Source organism: Ascaphus truei, chromosome 1 (assembly GCF_040206685.1).
Source record: "Ascaphus truei isolate aAscTru1 chromosome 1, aAscTru1.hap1, whole genome shotgun sequence".
Lineage (NCBI taxonomy): Eukaryota > Metazoa > Chordata > Amphibia > Anura > Ascaphidae > Ascaphus > Ascaphus truei.
In genome coordinates, this window is record NC_134483.1 from 141006320 (window position 1) to 141029597 (window position 23278).

At 42.1% G+C, this 23278-nt stretch overlaps 1 protein-coding gene across 1 annotated transcript; it reads right to left on the reverse strand.

Annotated features, from left to right (window-relative positions):
* Nucleotides 1–31: 31 nt before the first annotated feature.
* On the reverse strand, nt 32–21817 carry LOC142492576 (cyclin-dependent kinase inhibitor 2A-like). The gene is made up of 2 exons (XM_075595331.1): nt 21550–21817; nt 32–1154 (listed from the first exon to the last, which is right to left on the reverse strand). Exons 1-2 carry the CDS (start codon nt 21673–21675, stop codon nt 888–890), a joined length of 393 nt encoding a protein of 130 aa, XP_075451446.1. The 5' UTR covers nt 21676–21817; the 3' UTR covers nt 32–887.
* Between the last annotated feature and the right edge of the window lie 1461 nt (nt 21818–23278).

A 23278-nucleotide genomic window follows, 5' to 3' on the forward strand; every position in this document is an offset into this window, starting at 1 on the left:
TAGATTATACTTTATATATTTTTGACAATGATAAAACACAAGCTACATTTATGCAAAGATTGAGCAATTATTTGAATATGCGTTCAAATGCAGAACAGAAACAAACAATTCCAAACATGGCCTTCTGACTCCATGAAATTGAAACATGATCATGTTAAAACAAATCACAGTGATACAGTCAGATCTAAAATGACTTGCAATTAGAAAGTTATGTTATGTGAAAGACAAGAAAAATAGACAAGCACGGCCTTCTTTAGAAAAATGCAAAAAATATATTGTAAGCCACAGTAGCCCCAATTCTCACTTACATCATAATTCAAATTAGTGCAGCATCAAAGAGGGATAGACAGGAGAAGAGTCTATATAGTCACCACCATGTTGTGTATAGGTGAGTCAGACATTTTGGGGGGTAGACGCCTATGGAGTGCTGAAGTGGCTGACACATCCAACCCCTGACGAAGCTTTTGGACAAGCGAAATGCATAGGGTTTGCTGCTGGTACTGTTTTCCAAATTAGAGGAGGTGGAGGAGACACATGTCTGTTGCAATGTGTTACCAGTGACATCAGATGCCAACAAAAACAAGCTGGAAGAGAATGGAGGAATACATGCGTCCGCAAGCGATTGGAGCTCAACCATGTGATGCCCACTGCAGCACCTCATTTTATTAATGTTTATGCTATAAAAGAACAGAATTAAAATGTTAATTTTATTTATTAGATCGATTTACTTTAAAATTGAAGTGGGAGTTTGTAAATAAATCATGCTTTATTCACTTATTAGTTCCACCACATGAACAGAGTTTCCAGTTTTAAAGTTTGTCTATATGTCTACTACAATACTGTACATTCAAGAATTACTTATATAAAACACAGTGATGGATCCATTCTCAGTTGACTTGAGGTGGTATGATCCCCAGGGCGTGCAGGTTGGCCACTACATGGGATGGAGCCAAGTCAATGGCTCGATTCCCCCAGCAATCACGTGGTGCGTAAAGATCTGCCCCACCTCTCAGCAGCACAATCAGAGTATCCAGAAATCCCTCACGGGCTGCATCATGAGCTGGGCTTGTTCCAGTGATAGAGTCACAAATTTTAGGATTTGCATTATAGCTGATTAGTAGTTCTGCCATATGTGGACTCCCCATCATCATCACCTATGTGTTAGAGAAAATGCAACATGAAGTGATTGCAATCTTAGTACAGTCCAATGCACATTTACTGTTACATTGCTTTATATGCCCTGTATGATCTGCAGTCCTTCCAGCTTTGCCAATAAAAGTTAGACTGAGGAACTCAGATGAGTGACATTAGGCTGCAATAATGCTCACAACAATACCAAAGGGGCCTGTAACACATTGCACTGTAGGTCTCTCTGGCAGCACAGATTAATAATTGCTAACTGGGCTGTAGGGATTGATTTTTAATAGAAGATAGTATTTAACAAAGAGTTGCAATTAAATTAACCCTTTGATTACTTGCCTCTCTGGCAGAGATTGTGTTTTAATGCAGGTTTTTATGGCTGAAGTCATTGAATTCATATGATCCAAATTTTTGATTATTTCTACTATCTCCAAAACCATTAAAACATTATACAGGCATACCCCGCATTAACGTACGCAATGGGACCGGAGCATGTATGTAAAGCGAAAATGTACTTAAAGTGAAGCACTACCTTTTTCCCACTTATCGATGCATGTACTGTACTGCAATCATCATATACGTGCATAACTGATGTAAATAACGCATGTGTAACAGGCTATATACTCTCCCTGCTTGCGCACAGCTTCGGTACAGGTAGGGAGACGGTATTGCTGTTCAGGAAGTGCTGACTGGCGCATGCGTGCGATGCCGTTGCCTATTGAGCGAGATGTACTTACTCGCGAGTGTTCTTAAAGTGAGTGTCCTTAAACCGGGGTATGCCTGTATTACATTTGGGTACTAACCAACAATAATAACATGGTAAAGGGGGATTTGTAATTATGTGTGTGTGTGTGTTTATGGGTGTGGGTGGTTGCCTGAGAATGTATATGTATGTGGGTTTATGTTTATATGTGTGGTGTGAGTATGTAAGTGTATATGTGTGTGTGTGTTTATGTATATTCAGTATATATATATATATATATATATATATATATATATATATATATATATATATATATATTTATATATATACATGTAGAGGTATCAGTACCGTGTTAGCCGAGCTTCAATAATCAAAAAATAAATAGATGATACCGTTCTGTGGCTAACTAAATGCTTTTATTTGTGCGAGCTTTCGAGATACACTGATCTCTTCTTCCATCGCCGGAAGAAGAGATCAGTGTATCTCGAAAGCTCGTACAAATAAAAGCATTTCGTTAGCCACAGAACGGTATCATCTATTTATTTTTTGATTATATATATATATATATATATATATATATATATATATATACTAGCTTTTGTACCCGGCTTCGCCCAGGGAATGTAATATGTCCCCCCCTCCTCCCCCCGCTGGCGGTACATCTCCCCAGCCCCCGCCTCCCCACAGCACCGCTGCTGGATCTAGTGCGGGGTGAGATTTGTCTCTGTCTGTGTGTGTCTGTGTGTGTCTGTGTGTGTGTGTGTGTGTATATGTGTGTGTCTGTCTATGTGTGTCTCCCCCCCGCTGTCGGAACATATCCCCCCCCCCGCTGGAACATCTCCCCCCCCAGGCTGGCAGATTTCTCCCGCACATCTCACAGAGACACACACAGAGCTCCGATCAAGGCAAGGACACGCCCACTCCCTTAGTAGCCATGCCCCCGCCTACTCCTGCTCTAACAGATTTTCAGAACACCCGAGGGAAACTTAGAATGTCCATCATTTGGGAGGTGAGTGACATTGGAAGCTCTAAATCAGGGGTGGGCAACTTATTTTTCAAGGTAACCACAGGTGTGGCGAATAAGAAGTGAAAATAGCCACACAATGTAAAAATTGAGGTATTATGTTGCGCATGCGAAAATTTTAAACACACTGAACAAGTTTATAAATTCTCAGGGCCGTTCTATAGTGTGTGCACCCGTGCGAACACGCGTGCCCGTGACGCATGCTTTTTTTGTGTATGCTGTGAGCGAGTGAGGTACTGTGTGTATATGTGTGTGTGTTATAAATATGTTTGAAATAAATAAAGAAATGCTTTAATAAATTATTTATTAATATTGTACATACATACACACACACACACACACACACACACATACATTTTAGTAGTGGTAGTGGCGTAAAATCTTTATTTTCCTCATCTTCCCCCTCACATCTCACCCAGCCCCCTCACATCTCACCCAGGTCCTCACATCTCACCCAGCCCCCTCACATCTCACCCAGCCCCCCTCACATCTCACCCAGCCCCCTCACATCTCACCTAGCCCCCTCACATCTCACCCAGCCCCCTCACATCTCATCCAGCCCCCTCACATCTCACCCAGTCCCTCACATCTCACCCAACCCCCTCACATCTCACCCAGCCCCCTCACATCTGACCCAACCCCCAACCCCCTCACATCTCTCCCAGCCCCCTCACATCTCTCCCAGCCCCCTCACATCTCTCCCAGCCCCCTCACATCTCTCCCAGCCCCCTCACATCTCTCCCAGCCCCCTCACATCTCTCCCAGCCCCCCTCACATCTCTCCCAGCCCCCCTCACATCTCACCCAGCCCCCATCACATCTCACCTAGCCCCCCTCAAATCTCACCCAGCCCCCCTCACATCTCACCCAGCCCCCTCACATCTCACCCAGCCCCCTCACATCTCTCCCAGCCCCCCTCAAATCTCTCCCTGACCCCTCACATCTCTCCCAGTCCTCCCATCCATGCCTACCTTGTCTGGTTGTAGAATCTCTTGAGTCAGAGCAGGAGCAGCACCGGGAGAGGAGCAGTGAGGTAGCAGCAGACAGGAAGTTCCGGGTCAGGCTGCTAGATGGCGCACCTCTCCTGCAGTCCTGCTCTGACTCTCACTCAAGTAATTGTTATGGCTAATACTTTCAGTCCGGTGCCGCACACCATCTCCCACGCCGCATTCCATCTTCCACCGCAGCATATCATCTCCCCCTGCCGTCTGTTAGGAAAGTTAGAAATCCCCCTCCCCCCACAGGGAGTCCCGGCGGCCCTGTTCGCAACAGATTCAATGCCAATTCGCCACAAGTGGCGAATGGCGACAGGGTTGCCCACCCTGGCTCTAAATAGTTGCGTTGACATATAAATGTGCAGCAGAATGTAGTAAAAGTTTCGTTGTGCTACGTGGTGCTGTTTGGGAGATTTCGATGTTTCTGACTTACAAACAAACGGAAAACGGAATCCAACTTAAAATTAAAAATATGTATATGTATATATGTGCATGTAGATGTGTGTGTGTGTACAGATGTAGCAAATGTTATAACTGTCTATTTTGTGGTTTAATAAGATATGCTGTGATATTCTGCATTATCACTGCCATTGAATTTTATGGAATCTCTGTGAAGCAGCAGCTCAGTGAGTAAAGATACTGACTCTGGCACTCACTTTGAATCAGGTTCAATTCCTGGTGTCAGCTCCTTGTGACCTTGTGCAAGTCACTTTATTTCCCTGTGCCTTAGGCACCAAAAAACATAGATTGTTTTTGGGGCAGGGACTGTAACTAGCAGCTCTATACAAGAACAAACAATTATTATAAACAAATATTGTATCTGTGTGCTCTATTATCAGAGGGAACAATGACGTCTGCTATGTGTGTGTGTGTGTGTGTTTGTGTAGCCCTTGTACCCCTCACCCCCCCCCCCCCTAAGTGAGATTGGGTGGGTATGCTTCTTCAGCTACTTCATTAGGGGCTGGGCTGTACCTGTTGGTATACAGGAGGGCTGAGTGCTCCGCGATGTTGCAGGGAGAAACAGGACAGGATCACAGGTTACCTTTGTTCTTGCTTGGTGCAGAGCCTCCAGTCAGCATGGATCCTCTGTGATGGCAGGGGATGACCCATACTGACACCTATTCTTCTTTCAGCAGACAGTGAATCACACTCCTTTATATTTTCTTGGTCTTTATTGCATGCAGATCTCATAACAGAGCCATTACATTCTTCCCTTCTAGCTGTGCCCTGACTCAGGCTTTAGGCCCAAGTCAGGCCTTTTGGACCTCTCCTCACATCTCCTTATAAGATGGAGGGCAGATATTGCTCACTCCACAGAGGGAGGAGAGAGAATGACAAGGACCCAGAATTTAGGAAAGTGCCAATATTTATATCCTTTGGGGAGTGGCTTTAACTCAGATTGGTGCAGGCATAACAGGCCAGGTGAGTCTTGTTAGTAACCTGAGTATGCCTGTGCAGTGTGCGGGGGCGGAGCCTGAGGTCCGGGGGACGGGAATAAGAGTGTGCAGACTGAGCGCGCTCCGTAACTCGTGTACGCGTGTGAACCGAGCCAGTGAATGGTGCAGGTGTGCGTGCAGGTGTGCGTGCAGGAGGGTGTGGGCGCGCCCGGCGCTGAGCAGAGGAATCGCCGAGGGGAGTGATCCCGCGACGGCGGTAGGGGCGAGGAGCCGTGGAGGCCGGTAAGGCAGGATTGTTTTGTGTGTCCAGGGGCTCCCTGCGGGGAGGGAGTGCTCTGTGTGGGGAGCGAGGAGAACGCCGATTCCTGACAGTACCCCCCTCTTCAGGAACGGCTTCAGGATGGTCCAAGAACGGTTTCTCTGGAAACTTTTTCCTGAAGGACTTAAGAAGGGCCGGGGCATGAATGTCCTTTGAAGGTACCCAGGATCTCTCTTCAGGGCCAAAGCCCTTCCACTGCACCAAGGAGTTAAAAAACAAAAAAAAACAGCCAAGATTGCTGCTTTAAGAACAGAAGGATACGTAAATATGAATCAAGGACATTACCCCTGGATAGGCGAGAATCCAAAAAAGAGTGAACTTCGTATTCCTCGTTATTTTGTACAGTAATGGGATCCGGTTTACGAGTCTGATCTGGAAAGAAGTGAATGGAGATAAATGGTTTTAAGAGGGACACATGAAAGACATTGGGAATCTTCATACTGGGTGGTAGTTGGAGCCGGAATGCCACGGGATTGATTTTTTCACAAATAGGGAAGGGACCCAGGAACTTAGGTGCCAGTTTAGGAGATTGTACCTTGAGGTGGATATTCCTAGAGGTTAGCCAAACCAAATCCCCTGGTTTGTAACTGGGCGCCGAACGACGACGACGATCGGCCTGTAGTTTCGATCTGCGGGAGGAGTTGAGAAGGGTAGACTGAATCCTGGACCATGCGGTTTGGAGGGAAGAAATGCATTCATCTACGGCTGGTACTCCAGAAGGAATGTTGGGGATGGGAAGACAGGGAGGGTGGAACCCATAATTTATAAAGAAGGGCGACTCCCGGTTGGACTCGTTTTTTGCAGAATTGACGGCATACTCTGCCCAAGAGAGGAGTTGAGCCCAATCATCCTGGAAATTGGATATAAAACATCTCAGGTACTTCTCCAGGGATTGATTGCTTCTCTCCGTATGTCCATTGGACTGAGGATGATAGGAGGTAGAGAAAGAAGAAGAGATGCCCATTCTCTTCGTGAAAGCTCTCCAAAATTTGGATACGAACTGAGAACCTCTGTCAAACAATGGACGAAGGGATCCCATGAATCTGGAAAATCTGCTCCGTAAAGATATCAGCAAGGGCGGGGGAGGTGGGTAATCCTTTAAGTGGATTGAAATGGGACATCTTCGAGAACCTGTCCACGACCACCAAGATAGTGTTCATTCCTCTGGACCTGGGCAACTCCACGATGAAGTCCATAGAAATGTGGGACCAGGGGCGGTCGGGAACTGGAAGGGGTAACAAAAAACCCTGAGGCTTTTGACGGAGAGTCTTGCTTTGAGCGCACGTGGGGCATGCGCTGGTAAACTCCAGAATATCTTGAGACATCCTTGGCCACCAGAAATTCCGACGAATGAGATCAGTAGTCTTCTTAAAACCTGGATGACCTGCAGATTTAGAGGAGTGACCCCAAGACAGGACCTCTGGAACAAATTTGGATGGTACAAAGAGTTTGTTGTCGGGAACGACCAAGTCCTTGGGAATGCGTCTCTGGGAGTGCAAAATCTTGTCAAGATTCTTGAAAGAAGACGTGACGAGAATCCTCTCATGTGGAAGGATAGTCTCCAAAGATTCCTCTGGCCTCTCTTCAGAAGAATGTATTCGGGAGAGTGCGTCTGCCTTTACGTTCTTGGTCCCAGGGATATAGGAAAGGTGAAAATAGAAACGAGAAAAAAAAAGGGCCCAACGAGCCTGTCGTGGACCAAGGCGTCGAGCGTTCTCTATGTAAAGATGGTTCTTGTGGTCCGTGAGAATAGTAAATGGCTCTTTTGACCCCTCTAGCAGGTGTCTCCACTCTTGAAGAAACAATGTACTCTAAATGATTCGCATAGGCGCCACAATTTCCTTAAATATAAACAGTGATATACAAATTTAAAATACAAATGTACATAAGATGTTACCCAACCGGATACTTCTCAACCTTTCTAGGAAATTTGCTAAGATTTCCCACAGATGCAGTTTTTCTTTGGGGTGAGAAGGGAGCGATCCAATCAGGAGCACCTCATGAAAAATAAAAAACATAAAAAACAATAATAGTGTAGTATGTTAATATAATATGGGCTAGATGCAGGTCTTGGCTCTTGAGGATTTTCTACTTACAAAATGTAAGAAAAAGTAGTGCTTTTTTCTGACTCAGTCAGGAGGTGTGTATGTAATTGGTCTTCTATTCCAGGGATGTTAGCATTCAAATCTCCATTCGGTTCATGCAATTGAAACAAAACAGATATAGCCCAGTAGTGCAGATGGTAAATATAAAGCGTTTATATATTGAGGAATAAGGATAGTACTCACACTAAGTACAATTGTATGTACATGTAAAGGTTTCTTTAGCAAATGAATGCTCTTGTTTGCGGCAGTGTTTTCTCCCAGTCTTCCTCCTGTGGCAAAGTGTGTCGCCAGCGACGGCGTCTGACGTCACTTTCGCTTTCGCGGGTGGACCGCATCCGTTGGATATTGATGGCGGCACTGGAGGAAAGTCAGCCTGGGGGTTCTTGCGTCCGGCGTCTTCTCTTTTGGAGGCAGCTGCAGCTAGTTGAACGGCTCTACGCGTTTCGCTGACACATACAGCTTCGTCAGGAGCATTATGACGTCTAGGGTCAGTGCCTTATATTTATATGAGATCCCCTAATTGGCTTCATATTAACTATGCAAATTAGCTAACTTGCACACAAAAATTAACCCACAGGTTTGCCTATTCATAGGCACACTAGACTCTGTGGTCCAAAACAATATAAAACATATATTCAATTTTAATAACATTCAATTAATTATCAAAACAAGAAAAATTAATGATTAAAAACCTCATTTAATAGTATGACTACCTACAATAAAACAAATATTCAAAATAGTATTATAAATAAATTAATAAATGGAAATAAAATTAATAAAGTGCTTATGACATCATGAGTATGGGGGAGAAAGGGAAAAAGAGAAAGATGCATCAGTGATTGATTCAATTAATACAAACAGATCTAGACCACAATATTATTTAATTTTGTTTAAAATATGCAGAGGTTTGTTTAAAAAAGCATTAGTCTAAAATTGCTAAAAAAACATCTATTGTTTGGATTTAGTATATAAATTAAGTTAAGTCATCCCTTACACATATTTAATAAGCAGTGAATTCATCATTTTAAATACATAATGTTAAAAACTTCAAATGATAAATAAAAATGCCTAAAAATAAAGAAAAATGTAAAGAAAAATGTAAAGAAAAATGTAAAGAAAAATGTGAATTAGATAAAAATAGAGATAAAAAAGTGTATACAAAAATATGAAATATATATAGTCATTATGTATGTAAAAAGGGTAAAATCTCAAAATCTGAATTCAAACCGTTTGGAATCAGTGTATTAAGCTTATGAATCCAGAACATTTCTCTTTTGCTAAGATCCACCTCTCTACTGCGTCCCCTCCAATGCTGTTTCACATTTTCTATAGCTATAAATCTTAAACTATCGGGGTTGGATTGGTGGTATTTAGCATAATGTTTTGAGACGCTGTGTGTTAAAATTCCCCTTCTTATATTGCTCAAATGCTCAAGGATGCGGGTACGTATTGGTCTAGATGTTTTCCCTACATATTGTAGCCCGCAGGGGCATTGAAGGACATATATCACAAAGTCCGTATAGCAGTTTATATATTGTTTAATATTAAATGTTTCTTTACTCTTATTACATATAAAGCTGTTTTTTTCCTTCATTTTATGTTGGCAAGCTTTGCATGATATACATCCATAAAAACCTGTCTGGGTTTTAAGCCAACTCTGGTTATCTTCTTTTTTTATTTTTAGAGTACTTGGTGCTATTAAACCTTTCATATTTTGTGCCTTTTTGAAAATAATTTTTGGGATCTCCGGTAAAATTTCACTTAAAATAGTATCTGATTTTAAAACATGCCAGTGCTTACGTAAAATTTTCCCTATATTTTTTGCTTCTTTGTTAAAGGTTGTTAAGAAAGCTGTTTCATAACCATTATTATTTACAATGGAAGACTTATTTTTGGGTTCGAGTAGTTCTTTTCTTTCTAGATTCCTAGCTTTTGTAAATGCTGTATCTAAAATCTCTTGGCTATATTTCTTCTCTATAAAACGGTTTTCTAAAATTTTGCACTGGTCATCAAAAATGTTGTCTTCGGTACAATTTCTACGAAGTCTCCTATATTGACCATAAGGGACTCCGTCCATCCACTGATGGTGGTGACAACTTGATCTTAAAATGAAATTATTGCAGTCGACATTTTTAAAGTGTGTTTTAGTTTTTATTACTCCGCTTTCTATATAAATGTTTAAATCAAGATACTCTATAGACGATTCGCTTATTGTATGGGTGAATTTAAGATTAAAATTATTTATATTTAAATTTAAAATAAATTGTTCTAAACTTTGTCTATCTCCCTGCCAGATTAAAATGATGTCATCAATGTAGCGCCGCCATAGGACAAGGTTCCCCCCCAGCTCGGCCCCGGACCAGATTGTTTGGTCCTCCCAAAATCCCATGAAGAGATTTGCGTAGCTGGGGGCAAACCTCGTTCCCATGGCGGTGCCACATTTCTGGACATAAAAGATGTTATCAAATAAAAAGAAATTATTTTCTAAAATAAATTTAATACCATCCAGGAGAAATTGAGTTTGTAAATCGTGTATGTCCGGATCATTTTTGAGGAAATATTCAATTGCTTGCAATCCTAAATGATGAGCAATAGACGTATATAAGGAACTGACATCAATAGTGGCCAATAAATAATCTTCCTTCCATACAACCGTTTCTAGAATTTTTATAATGTCAGTGGTATCTTTCAGGTATGAGGTTATATTTTTTACATAATCCTGGAGGAAACTGTCAATATAGGCCGATAAATTTGCTGTAAGTGAATTTATTCCAGAAATTATCGGCCTACCTGGTGGATCTTTGAGACATTTGTGGATTTTAGGTAAAATATATAGAATTGGAATTTGTGGGGTTTTGTTATATAGGAATTTATATTCAGATTCTGTCAGAATGCCTGTATCTCTTCCTCTTTCTAACAGAATGTTTAACTCCTTATTAAATTTTTCTGTTGGATTTTTTCTCAGAATTTCGTATGTGTCTTTATCGCCTAATAGGCGGTAGATTTCCTTAACATAATTGTCTCTTTTCATTATTACTGTACCCCCGCCTTTGTCGGCTTGTTTTATAACTATATTCTCATTTTTAGTGATTTCTTCTAGAGCCTTCCTTTCATCTTTAGTAAGATTGTTTTTTGTTGTAAATTTTGTATGTTTTGACAGTTTTTCAAAGTCTTTCACAATGAGATCATAGAATACCTCTAAATGTTTTCCTTTGTAATAAGTAGGGTAGAAAGTTGACTTGTTTTTTAATGTTGTATGTTTAAATTTACTCTCGTCAGGTTCTTTTATGGGATTGACAGTATGTAATCGTGATTCCACATTTTTGCTCTGAAAGAATCTTTTAACAGTTAGTTTGCGTAAATAACGATTAGCATCCAAAAAAAGTTCAAAATTACTTGGTCCTACAGTTGGTGCGAAAGAAAGTCCTTTGGAAATTAAATTTTGTTGGGGTACAGTTAGCTCAAATGTGCTTAGATTAAAAATGTTTTTTGTGTCTCTATCATTTATTTTGTTTATTCTTTCCCTTTTCCTTTTTCTTCCTCGTTTCCCTTTCTGATGGTTTCTCTTTTGTGATATACCTTTGGGTCCCTCCTTTCTTTCGGAGGGGTATATGAGTTTGGTATCTCCCAGATACTGGGAGTTGTGTCTATGTCTAAAAAAGCTTTGGGTCCAGTTGCTCCAATAGGTGATCTAGACCTGCTCGTTCTCTGTTGTCTATCTAGATGGTATCTGTCCCTTTCTCTTCTCCTTTCTTCCCTTTCCTTCTTCATCTCATTTTCTCTTCTTGTTTCCCTCTCTCTTTGGTGTGCCTTATCTTTTTGTTCTTTTTCCCTTTGTTCTAGTTCTCTCTGCTCTCTATGATAGGCAAAATCTCTATCTCTCTGTTGCTCTCTATGTCTGTGGATGTCTCTATCTCTGATAGTTTTTTCTTTTTCTTCCCTGATTCTGAGTTCTTTTTCTCTCTGTCTTTCCCTCTCTCTCTGTCTCTCCTTTTCTCTTCGTCTCTCCTCTTCTAATCTAAAGTCTCTCTCCTTTATTCTCTCTTTTTCTTTTAAGTATTCGAAGTCCCTCCGTTTATCTTTTTCTTCAAATATAGTTTTTGTCATTGTTTTATCTTGCAAATGTGATATATTGGATGTAGACCAATTACATACACACCTCCTGACTGAGTCAGAAAAAAGCACTACTTTTTCTTACATTTTGTAAGTAGAAAATCCTCAAGAGCCAAGACCTGCATCTAGCCCATATTATATTAACATACTACACTATTATTGTTTTTTATGTTTTTTATTTTTCATGAGGTGCTCCTGATTGGATCGCTCCCTTCTCACCCCAAAGAAAAACTCCACTCTTGAAGAGCCATCTTCACGGCCAGAAGTTCCCTGTTACCCACGTCATAGTTCCTCTCGGCACACGAGAATTTCTTGGAAAAATATGCACAGGGATGTAACTTATCTTGGGGCGTGGGTCTCTGTGAAAGAACGGCACCAGCGCCGCAATCAGAAGCGTCGACCTCCAGGATGAAGGGAAGTTCGATGTTGGGATGACGGAGAATAGGTGCAGATATAAAGGCTTCCTTGAGTCTCTTGGAGGCGGAGATGGCCTCAGATGACCAAGCAGAAGGATCAGCTCTGTTTTTGGTGAGCGCAGTGAGGGGTGCCACAATGGTGGAAAATCTCCGTATAAACTTACGATAGTAATTAGCGAACCCTAAAAAACGTTGTATGGCCTTGAGAGAGTTGGGTATTGGCCATTCAGTGACTGCTTGAAGTTTACCGGAGTCCATCATAAACCCCTCATCGGAAATGATATACCCCAGGAACGGAGTAGAGGTCTGATGAAAGGTGCACTTCTCCAGTTTGGCATACAAATGGTGTTCACGGAGACAGGAAAGGACGTAGGAGGTGTGGCGTATATGGTCCTGGAGATCTTTGGAAAAAATCAGGATATCATCCAAGTATACAATAACAAAAATATTGAGAACCTTACGAAAGACGTCGTTGATGAAATCCTGGAAGACAGCGGGAGCATTACATAAGCCGAAAGGCATTACCAGATATTCGTAGTGTCCACTACGTGTGTTGAAGGCTGTCTTCCATTCATCCCCCTTCCTGATGCGCACCAGGTTATAGGCACCACGTAGATCCAACTTGGAAAAAATCTTGGCCCCCTGTAATTTATCGAACAGTTCGGTAATAAGGGGAAGGGGGTAACGATTTTTAAAAGTGATGTGGTTTAAACCCCTGTAGTCGATGCAAGGCCTCAACGACCCGTCCTTTTTCTTGACGAAGAAAAACCCAGCCCCTGCTGGGGAATTGGAGTGACGAATAAAGCCTTTCTTGAGATTCTCCTGGATATATTCATCCATAGCGTGAGATTCTGGTAACGACAAGGGGTAGGTCTTGGACTTGGGTAGGGAGTAACCTGGAACTAGATCGATCGGACAATCGTAAGTCCTGTGTGGCGGCAAGAGGTCTGACTGTACCTTATTGAAAACGTCCCGGAATTGATGGTAAACGGAAGGTAGAATAACTTCGGGAACAGAGGTATTGGCCAGCAGTTGATGAGTCTTGCCTGACCTCGGCCTCCAGGAAATGGGAGCAGAGGAAGTCCAGTCAATGAGAGGATTGTTAAGCTGTAGCCAAGGAAGATCAAGGGTGATGGGTATCCCAGGAGCGTGAATAGCATCGACAACTAAGGTCTCCTTGTGCAGATGTGAGGACAGAAGCAAAAGAGCCGTCTCTAAGGAGATGTGGGCCGGGGTAAGAGGACGTCCATCGATACCGCCGAGTGCGAAGGGAACCTTCTTTCTCACGAGTGGTATGCGGTTTAACCTGGCGAATTCAAGATCCACGAAGTTTCCTCCAGCTCCTGAGTCAATGAAAGTGGCGGTAGAAGTAAAGGGAGACTGGAAACGTAAGAGAGCCCCTCTGTACTCACTGGGTGTTCCCGTTTCTCGGGACGCAGTGGATACTCCCGAACCAGATGTTCCATGGATCCGCAGTAGATACACAATCCCCCGACGTGGCGGAACTGCCGTATCGGTGTGCAGATGCGTTGTACCCCCAATTGCATTGGCTCTGGCAACTCCAGTGCAGGACGAAGAGGTATGGTAGCACTTGGGGGAACAGGAGTGTTGCTGGGAGTACTGGAGAATGGAACTTGAAAGTTATGGACGCAAGTGCGCTGACGCTCTGAGCGGCGTACCTGGATACGTTGATCCACTCGGACAGCCAAATCAATGAGGACCGATCCGGCCTGGATTGGCGAGAGAGTTCATCCTTGATGGGATCTGCCAGGCCTTGCTAGAACACGGAGACGAGAGCCCCTTGTCCCCATTCGCCGTCCCTGAGTGATCTGGAGGAGAGAAACAGATGCCATCTCCCGACGAGCGGAAGAATCGAATACTTGTTGAAACTTGGCTTTAAATGCCGGGTAATCTTGGGTAAGGTCAGAACGTCGCTCCCAAACCGGGGAAGCCCAAGCCAGGGCGCTGCCAGTGAGGAGGTTATAAATGTAGGCTACCTTCTTGCGATCAGTATTTTAGAGATGGGGGGCCATCTCAAACTGCACCTCACACTGGTTTAGGAAACCCCTACAATCTTGCGGTTCACCTGCATAAGGCTTGGGGGGAGGAATCCTTACATCTGAGCTGCTAACTGCGCTTGCGGAGTGGGGGCTTACATCTGGCGGGGTCGCGGTCGGTACCCTGTCTGAGAGTACTGCGACCTGGCGTGTAAGTGCCACAATTTGATCCGCCATGGCCTGGTTTTGCTGAAGCAGATTGGAGAGAAACTGTTGAAGTTCGGTCTGGTCTGCGTCTTGTGGGCTCGACATAATGTTACGCCGGTGCTGCCCGCAGCCCAGACCTGTCCCCTGAGCTGAAGGGGGAAGTGGTAATACACGCACCCGCAGCAAAGGGAGCATGTCCGGAGTGTGGTATGAAGCATTGCCAGGCCAGGTGTAGTAAGGAAGACAATACTTGCCGGTACCGGTTGTAGAGATAGAGTGAATGATGCCTTGCCGAAGTCAGGGAGTGGAGAGTGGAGATAGGTCGTAGTCCAAGCCGTGTTCAAGGGGTTACCAGAGTGAGCGTTGTCCAAGGAGTGCCGAGATCGAGAGCCAGAGGGGGTAGTCGTACGAGCTGCGTCAGAACCTGTGAAAACACTGAGAGAATCCAGAAGTACTTCCATACAGAGACTATGTCGAGCAAAGATTGAGAGCAGAGAGGAGCTAGATAAAGCAGGAAGGTCTAATTAGGAACGGAGGCGGGACAGGAAGAGCTACAGGGAGACACTGCAGATTGGTGCAGGCATAACAGGCCAGGTGAGTCTTGTTAGTAACCTGAGTATGCCTGTGCAGTGTGTGGGGGCGAAGCCTGAGGTCCGGGGGACGGGAATAAGAGTGTGCAGACTGAGCACACTCCGTAACTCGTGTACGCGTGTGAACCGAGCCAGTGGATGGTGCAGGTATGCGTGCAGGTGTGTGTGCAGGAGGGCGTGGGCGCGCCCGGCGCTGAGCAGAGGAATCGCCGAGGTGAGTGATCCCGCGACGGCGGCAGGGGCGAGGAGCCGTGGCGGCCGGTAAGGCAGGATTGTTTCGTGTGTCCACGGGCTCCCTGCGGGGAGGGAGTGCTCTGTGTGGGGAGTGAGGGGAACGCCGATTCCTGACATGGAGCAGCAACTGGTGCGATGGTACTGGCATCTGGAGTAGTTCCGGCCGAATTCTTCCAACAACCCCAGTGTGTTATAGTGTCATTCCTCAGCCTTCACATATGCGACAGCTCATGCGCGGGCCTTGCGCATCTCTTGGTGGTGTAGTTCTTTCACATATGCCACCATCTCCACTTGGTCCCAGTGCGGGTCCACATGGGGGAACTCCCAAGGCTCACCCGCCATGACTTCTCGAACCTGCAGCTCCGCAGCAGACTCGGGATTGTGGGAGGTATCGGCCGATAACTCGGGGATGTCATCAGCCTCCGACTCATCGACGGTGGTCCCTTTCGCAGGTCCCTCCCTCCTGGAGCAGCTTACCGGAGCAGCAGCCGCAGACAGCACCTCACAGTATGGTGGCGGGGCGGTTCCGCGGGGCTCAGACAGCAGACTATTAATCGCAGATGTCACGCCGGACACAGGGAGGGACGGCTCCGGTGGTGAAGTGGCATCAGGAACGTTCTAGAAGGCAGTCACCTAGGTGGTAGGACCCAGTAGAGAGCCTTCTTTCCGGCCACCATGCCTCGCGGAGGGGAGTTCCATGCTCATCTCGGACGCGGGGTAAGTGGATACTACTTGCAAGTCAGGATAGAATAACTCATAGACCATGATAATATAGTGGCGAGCAGCATCGTCCGCAGATCCCTGGGCTAATAGCGACAGCTTGCGTACCAGTTGATACAAAGTGTGCAGCTCCGTAATGCTCATAACCAGATCATACCCTTGGGTCGCTTCAGGCCTAGTCTTGAGATGAGGTACTCGGCAAACCGGGCAACTCCCCATCATCTGTAGTTGTCCGCCTGGGTAATCGCACAGAGGACAGACCCCTAGTAGGAGGGTCTCCTGTGAGTCTTTGATTACCAAGACGCCCCGGGTCACTTTGTAGACTTGGCCATGGTTCTCCATGCTGGAACAATTCGAGGCAGCTTGGTAGGCACAACTGGTGTGGCTGAAGTGCAAGTGTATCTGGCTCCTCACATCCTGTTTGCTCCATCAGGGCACACCCAGCTCCTCCCCCTGGTGGATAGTATAGTCCAATTAGGAGCAAGGAAGGGGGAGGGGTTTCGGCAGTTTGCGCTGTTTCTTGCAAATTGGAACCCAGCAGAAGAGAGGTTCATTTCCAAGGGATACGACAAGACCCTGGTAGAGGATTCCTTTCTTAGAGCAGCGAAGTCAGATAGGGACGATCTTCTCCATGTTTCAAAAAACCAACGGACTGGTAATTTCAATGACAAAGAGGACTTTGTGAGTGGGTGCACAGTGTTTTCAACTAAATATAGCAACTCTTCTCGACCTTTAGAGGCTATCATAAGGAAACATTGGGCCGTTCCTCTCGAGATCCAGTTCTGGTAGACAATTTGGAAAATAGACCTACAATTGTCTATAGAAAGGCCAATAGTATTAAGAATCTACTTTCTCCGACTAAGATCAAAACACTTAACATTTAAACCGGAAGGTAACTTCAAGTGTGGTTGTGGAAGATGCATCACATGTCCATTTATGAACTGCAAAAATAAATTTTCTTCTTCAATTCTTGGTAGTCCCTCTTAGGGCTGTTAAATAATGTGTGCGGCCGTGCGCGCGTGTGTGCCTGTTCGAAGGCGCGTGCACGTGCTGCATGTTTTTTGTAAGTATACTGTGAGAGCTGTGAAGGTACAGTGTTTGTGTGTGTTTATGTGTGTATTTATGTGTATGTATGTATATGTGTGTGTGTATGTATGTGTAATTTATTATTTATTAAAAAAAATTGGTAAAAATAAAATATTTATTAAATTTGTGCAGACACACAAAGACATACACACATACACACATATACACACACACACATACATACACATGCATACATATATACACATACACACATATATATACATTCAGCGCCGGTAACTGCGCGAAAAGATGATTTTCCCCGTCTTCACCACATCTGCCAGCTCCCTGCTCCCTGCCGTGCGCGCGCGTGCGGCCATTGTATAGAAGGGCTGACTAACCCTAGCCATCTATAACTGCCGTGCGCGCGCATGGCATAGCACGCCCCGCCACTATAGAACGGCCCTTACAAAGTTAAGGGTTTTATGAACTGCTTGATCACTTGCTGGCCTGTGGTTGCGGCCTACATTATGTGGGGAGGACCACTAGGCCCCTACGTACACACTTCTTGGAACATAGAAGTATTATTAATGGCGTCACCAACCATTATGTTTCCAAACATTTTTTAATAGTTCATGACAAATGGTCTGAGGGTCTAAAGATAATGGGACTGGAGGTAATACCCCCAAATGTGTTCGCTAGTGAACGTTTCAAACTTCTTTCCAGGAGAGAAAGTTACTGGATGTTTAAGTTAAATTGTGTAGTACCATAGGGTCTTAATGAGAATCTAGAAATTAACACTATAGTTTAGTCCCTCTGATCATTTAGTGGTTTTCATTAGCTTTCTGTTTTTATCAGGTGTTATTCTTTAATTTTACCATATTAATTGTTCCTATTTTCCTTTTCTCTTTTCTGTTCCTCTTTCTCCCTTCCCCCTTTCCTCCTTCCCTTCCCTCTCCCCCCCCCCCCCTTTCCTCCTTCCCTTCCCCTCTCCCCTCTCCTTTTTCTCTTTTTTTCTTTTTGTCTATTTTAATTTTTATATTTTTTTCTTTTTTTTCTTTATTCTTTTATTCTTTTCTTTTTCTTTTTTCTTTTTAGTGCCATATTACAATCTATGACATTTCCATTGCTTTGAGGTATATATGTCAGGAATCTCTTGATATTTATTTGTTCTGTTTTTTACCCTTCATCTCTTTGTTGAGATTTTATATATGTTATTTTAATTGTTCCGTGCATTTTATCATCATAGTCATCTGTGCAGGTATTTGCACCAGTTGGAGTTTACCTGCTCTTTTTATTAATGTTACTGTGTCTCTGAAATCTTTGCATCTCAAATAAGTTATTTCTAAGTACTTTATATTTATTTATTGTTTTAAGCATTTTATCAAATTAGGCTATGTGTTGTCTGAGTGGCAACCAATAGTTTGCTGCCACGAACTGCTGACCAATGAAATTCTATTAGTATTATCTTTAAATTGGGTGTATTGCCTGACATCCGGCCCCCTGACGAAGTCAGCTGATGCTGACAAAATGCGTTGGGTGACGCTATTATAAGGCACGACCTGTGTATCGAAGGGATTTTTCTCCAAACACGTGGCTTGTAACCTTGAGAGGAACGGATTGACTTGCACCAACATTGCTGTTACATCGGGCATTGTGGCTATTGGCGCTGGTGTTGGAGGACTCTTGTTGCCCGCAGCGTTGTGCATCCAGGCAGGTGGTGCTTTAGTCTTGATCCGGAGGTTCTCTCAGTTGGCGGAGGGCAATTAAAGCGGTACCGCCATACAGATATAAAGATATTTATGTGATCTCTGTTTTTATTCTTTTATTCTTTTTGAAAGTGGGCATTGTCTATCATTTATTCTTTATAATAAATTACATTGTTTTTGGTAATGCACTAGGGCTGTGTGCTGTTTTCTTGTTTTTTTATATACAATATATATATATATATATATATATATATATATATATATATATATATATATATATATATATATATATATATATATTCAAAAACAAATACGCGATACCATTCTGTGGCTAACAAAATGCTTTTATTTGTGGGAGATTTCGATAAACACTGATTTCTTCTTCGGGCGATTTTACAATAGATAAAGCAAGAAAAGTTTTTCTTTAAAACAGCCTGGAATGTATCGGTGACTGAAGCCTATCTCTGCCCTCTGTGCAGTATGCAATTTATGACTTAAAGTGTTAAATGGTCCCTGAATGTTTGTGATGTAGAAGTGTGTGTATGTGTGTGTGTGTATATGTGTATGTGTGTAAATATACATTTATAATGCGCCAAATGTTTAGGATCTGACTCTTCCTTAAGTCTGCAGCGTTTTACAAATGCAGCACATCAGTTACATTATTTCCCACTTGTGTACAGTATGGTACAGTGCTACATTTACTCTATCAGCGCGTTATTTATCAATCAGAAGACATCCCTTCAAAAAAAGGACGTCTCCTCCCCCCCTCCCCTCCCTCACCCACCTAGAAATATCTGTAGGTATTTCTTCTGAGATGCGCGTTATGGAACATTTGGGGATAATGATCTCAGTAGACATGAGAAGCACTGGAAGTTTTATGGGGATTTAAAGCTTGGTTGCAAATGAGAAAATCAGCTATCTTTCCTTTCAAAATCCACAAAGGAAAATAGGGGGATTTCAATAAAAATTACTGACTCACACGGCTTTTACAATATTGTGACATGTATGTGATTGACAAATTATATATATATATATATATATATCATACACACACACGCACACATATTATATATTGTGAGCATAATATGGAAGCTATAAAAATGCACGAAGAACCTGTTTTCTTTTTTTATTGTGCTTTTAAAATGTTATATTTGTTAACCACTTCGGAGGCATGTTGAGCTTAATAATCCAACAAAACAAAAAAACACTGAAATTCGACAGTATCAATTGTATTATTATATGGTGGGAAATTACAAAGTAAGGTTAGAACGGGACACTGATGATATCTCCAATAGGTGGAAATTAGAAAGCTCACTGTGCAATTCACATGTTTTGCTAAACATTTCCTGCTGTTCTGGTTTTCCTTTCTGTGTGTAGTTAGATGAAGTTAGGAGGAAATACCTGGCAGTTTGGAGCATTATATTCATGTTTTCCATGTAATACTTTCAGATTCTGACTACCTCAAATGTATTCTGAAATGTGTTAATATCACACATGAGAATTCATTCCTTTCTCCCACGCACACAACAAAACGAATGCAGTCTCCTCTGTATCACTGTCGCAAATCGAACAAACACTGCAATGTCATATGTATATATGCATATATGTACAGTATATTAGTAGAAAAATTTAGAAAAAAGTTCATTCTTTTTTTTTTTTTTTAAGAAAACTGAAACCAATGTATAATTCATTCCTAGCAAAACTCAAATCTGAGATATATATAATATATATATATATATATATATATATATATATCAATTATGTTAAAGCAATATATATATATATATATATATATATATATATATATATATATATATATATATATATATATATATATATATATATATATATATATTGCTTTAACATAATTGATAAATTAGTTGTACTTGTAACAATGTAATGTAATTTTTTATGACCAGTGCACGTTAAACTAGCAATATACAGTTAAACACTGTACACACCACTGAAAACATAAGAAACATGAAACTTATTTTATTTTTTTCACGAAATTAATGAAAAATTAAAACTACTGGATAATTTAACCAAAAACTTGATCAGGCTAGGAACTTAAAGATAAAGGCGGTTTGAAATGGCACCTTTATGTCACAATTGCATTGTTGTTTGATATCTATAATGACATTGGTATGTTTCTATAAATGCTGTACTTTAAAAAATATTTATTCAATTAATATGGTAAAAAGAAAGTTATTAAATCAGTAGTTATTTAGAAAAAAAAATTATATGCAAAAACTGGAATAATAGTAACAGGAAAAATATAATAATAATAATAATAATTTAAAATTACATGTATGTTATCTACTTAATTAATAATTTACCTTTTATGTTTGCTTGTGCAAAGATCAAGATTAGTAATTAACCACACTACTACACAAATCAAAGGCTGCAATTATATCTTATGAAATAAAATAAAATGACAGAAAATCAACTTCCCGTTTAAACAAAGAGAGGCACTGCCCTTATATATCAAAGGCCAAAAATCGTTTTTGATTTTTGTAACATTAATGTTACAGTATGCATATTTTCATGTACTTTCGTCCACTTATCTTTAAAGCTAATTTTTGTTTCCTGTTGTATTTTTATCCACTGACTGGTAAAAACTCAAATATGTTTGTTCTGCATGTGATATATTGTAGCTGTGTTTTTGTGCTGAATCGTAGCATCATAAAACGTAGATTTCATCATGTGACTGCAGTAGTCTTCATGATCAGGTACCATAATAATCATAAATTAATTAGGGCCCCCAAAATCTCACCTCCTTTTGCAGTGATTGGGGAATATTTTAGGATTTTTTATATTACCCTTTCTTATTTTCACCACCCCCTTCTGCACCTACTTACCTGGATGGGTGTCCTCCCCAGTGAATTAGTAGCATTGGGGTCTGCTCCCCTCTCCAGCATCCCCCTCACCAGCACTAGATCCCCTCGGGCTGCTCCAGTTGCCAATTTATCTGCAACACTGGCCATGGTCCCTTCAGTGTACAGTATAATGAATACAAAGTTGTTCTTGTCAGCAATGCAGAGATGCACTTTTCGTAATCACTTCTCCTCTGCCTTAATTCACAAAGTAATAGAAAACATGTGCACAGGGTGGCACCCAAGTTTCTAGTACTTGTATGGACAGTTATACAGTGCACAAAATAAAGCAGCACTGTAAATTGGCTCTTTACGGGGGTTGGTGAATTCGCATGAACCAATGGGAGTGTGTGATATGAAAGGGGAGGATTTAATCTCACAAACAGCAGCAATTCAGTCACAAAGAAGAATATGCAACATACATATGAATATGCAGCATACAGTACAGAAGGGCGCATGGTTACTGAGACTCGTGCTGGGTGTGAATGAATTCAGGGGAGAGAGGGACAGATTGAGGGGGGGGGGAGAAGGAGAGAGGAAGAGTTGGGATATATAAAATAGAGAGAAAAGGGAGACAGAGAGAAGGCGAGAATAAGGGGGTTGATATAAAAAATAAATTTTTATTAATTGCAAATCTCAACATGATGCAATTAAGCACCAGTTATTGTGGAACTGAAGGGAGACCAGTCCCTTTACTCCCAATCTCTGATCACCCACTTGCCTATATAGTTACTTTCATTTACTCTACATGTACGTGACCTGGGGGGGGTGGGGGGTGTAAGTGATCAGAGGGCAAACAAGGCGAAGATGGACAGCGGGAAGAGGCGTGAATCTAAAAGAGAGTGAGAAAGGGAAATGGGGTAAAAAGACAGTGAAGGGGAAAGGAAGAGATGTGGGGCATGCGGGTATTCTATATACAGAGAGGACACGTACAGTATTGGATACAAAGTGAACAAGTTTATAGTATACATAAGGGATGTAAGCAGTGCCACAAGATGGGAACGAGTAATAAAGTCTAGGGAATCAAAGATAAATGGTACAGGAGAGGGAATGGGGAGAAAGTAGGGTATGAATAAAAGTGAAAAAGTGGGGAGCGAGAGAGAGAAGTAGAAAAAAGGATATACTTTTCAATTCACAATAGTACTTACACCAGTTGGTGTATCTCGATCTAAAGTGAAAAGTCCAAGCTAGTTAATAAAGTAGTATGATCACACACCGGGATTATTAGATATGATAGAAATGAAGCAAAAAAGCACTCAAAATAGTGGTCAAGTCATTAGTTAATTCATTCAACGTTTGGGTCCAACACAGTAGACCTTTCTCAATAACTTTTGCACGTAAACCTTTTTTTGTTTGGGACTTACTTGATATTATGTCATTCTATTATTTGCATGTCAAGGGTGAGGCAGCCAGTGTGTAACGATTAAGTGTTGGCTCACCATGGAAATATACTAATGCAGTCTGCAGTGGGGAGAGAAGCAGACAAGTTCTCTTTATGCCACCCGGTGCTCCTTGTTCACATGTACCGTAATATGTTTAAAAGAAGCAGATTCCCAAATTCAACATCAAATGCACTCCGCTGTTGAGGTGTCCTATTATACACTTTATGGTTAACGAATCTTTACTGTTTTCTTGGAAGATTCTTACCTTTCATAATGTATAGTACTGAGAATATATAAAACTGTCAACATATTGTACGAATAAAAACGACGAC

Coding starts and splice junctions, on each gene's coding strand:
- LOC142492576 (XM_075595331.1), bottom strand. CDS start 21,675: ATGGCCAGTGTTGCAGATAAATTGGCAACTGGAGCAGCCCGAGGGGAT. Junction 1,155..21,549: donor TGGGGAGGACACCCATCCAG/GTAAGTAGGTGC, acceptor TCTAACACATAG/GTGATGATGATGGGGAGTCC.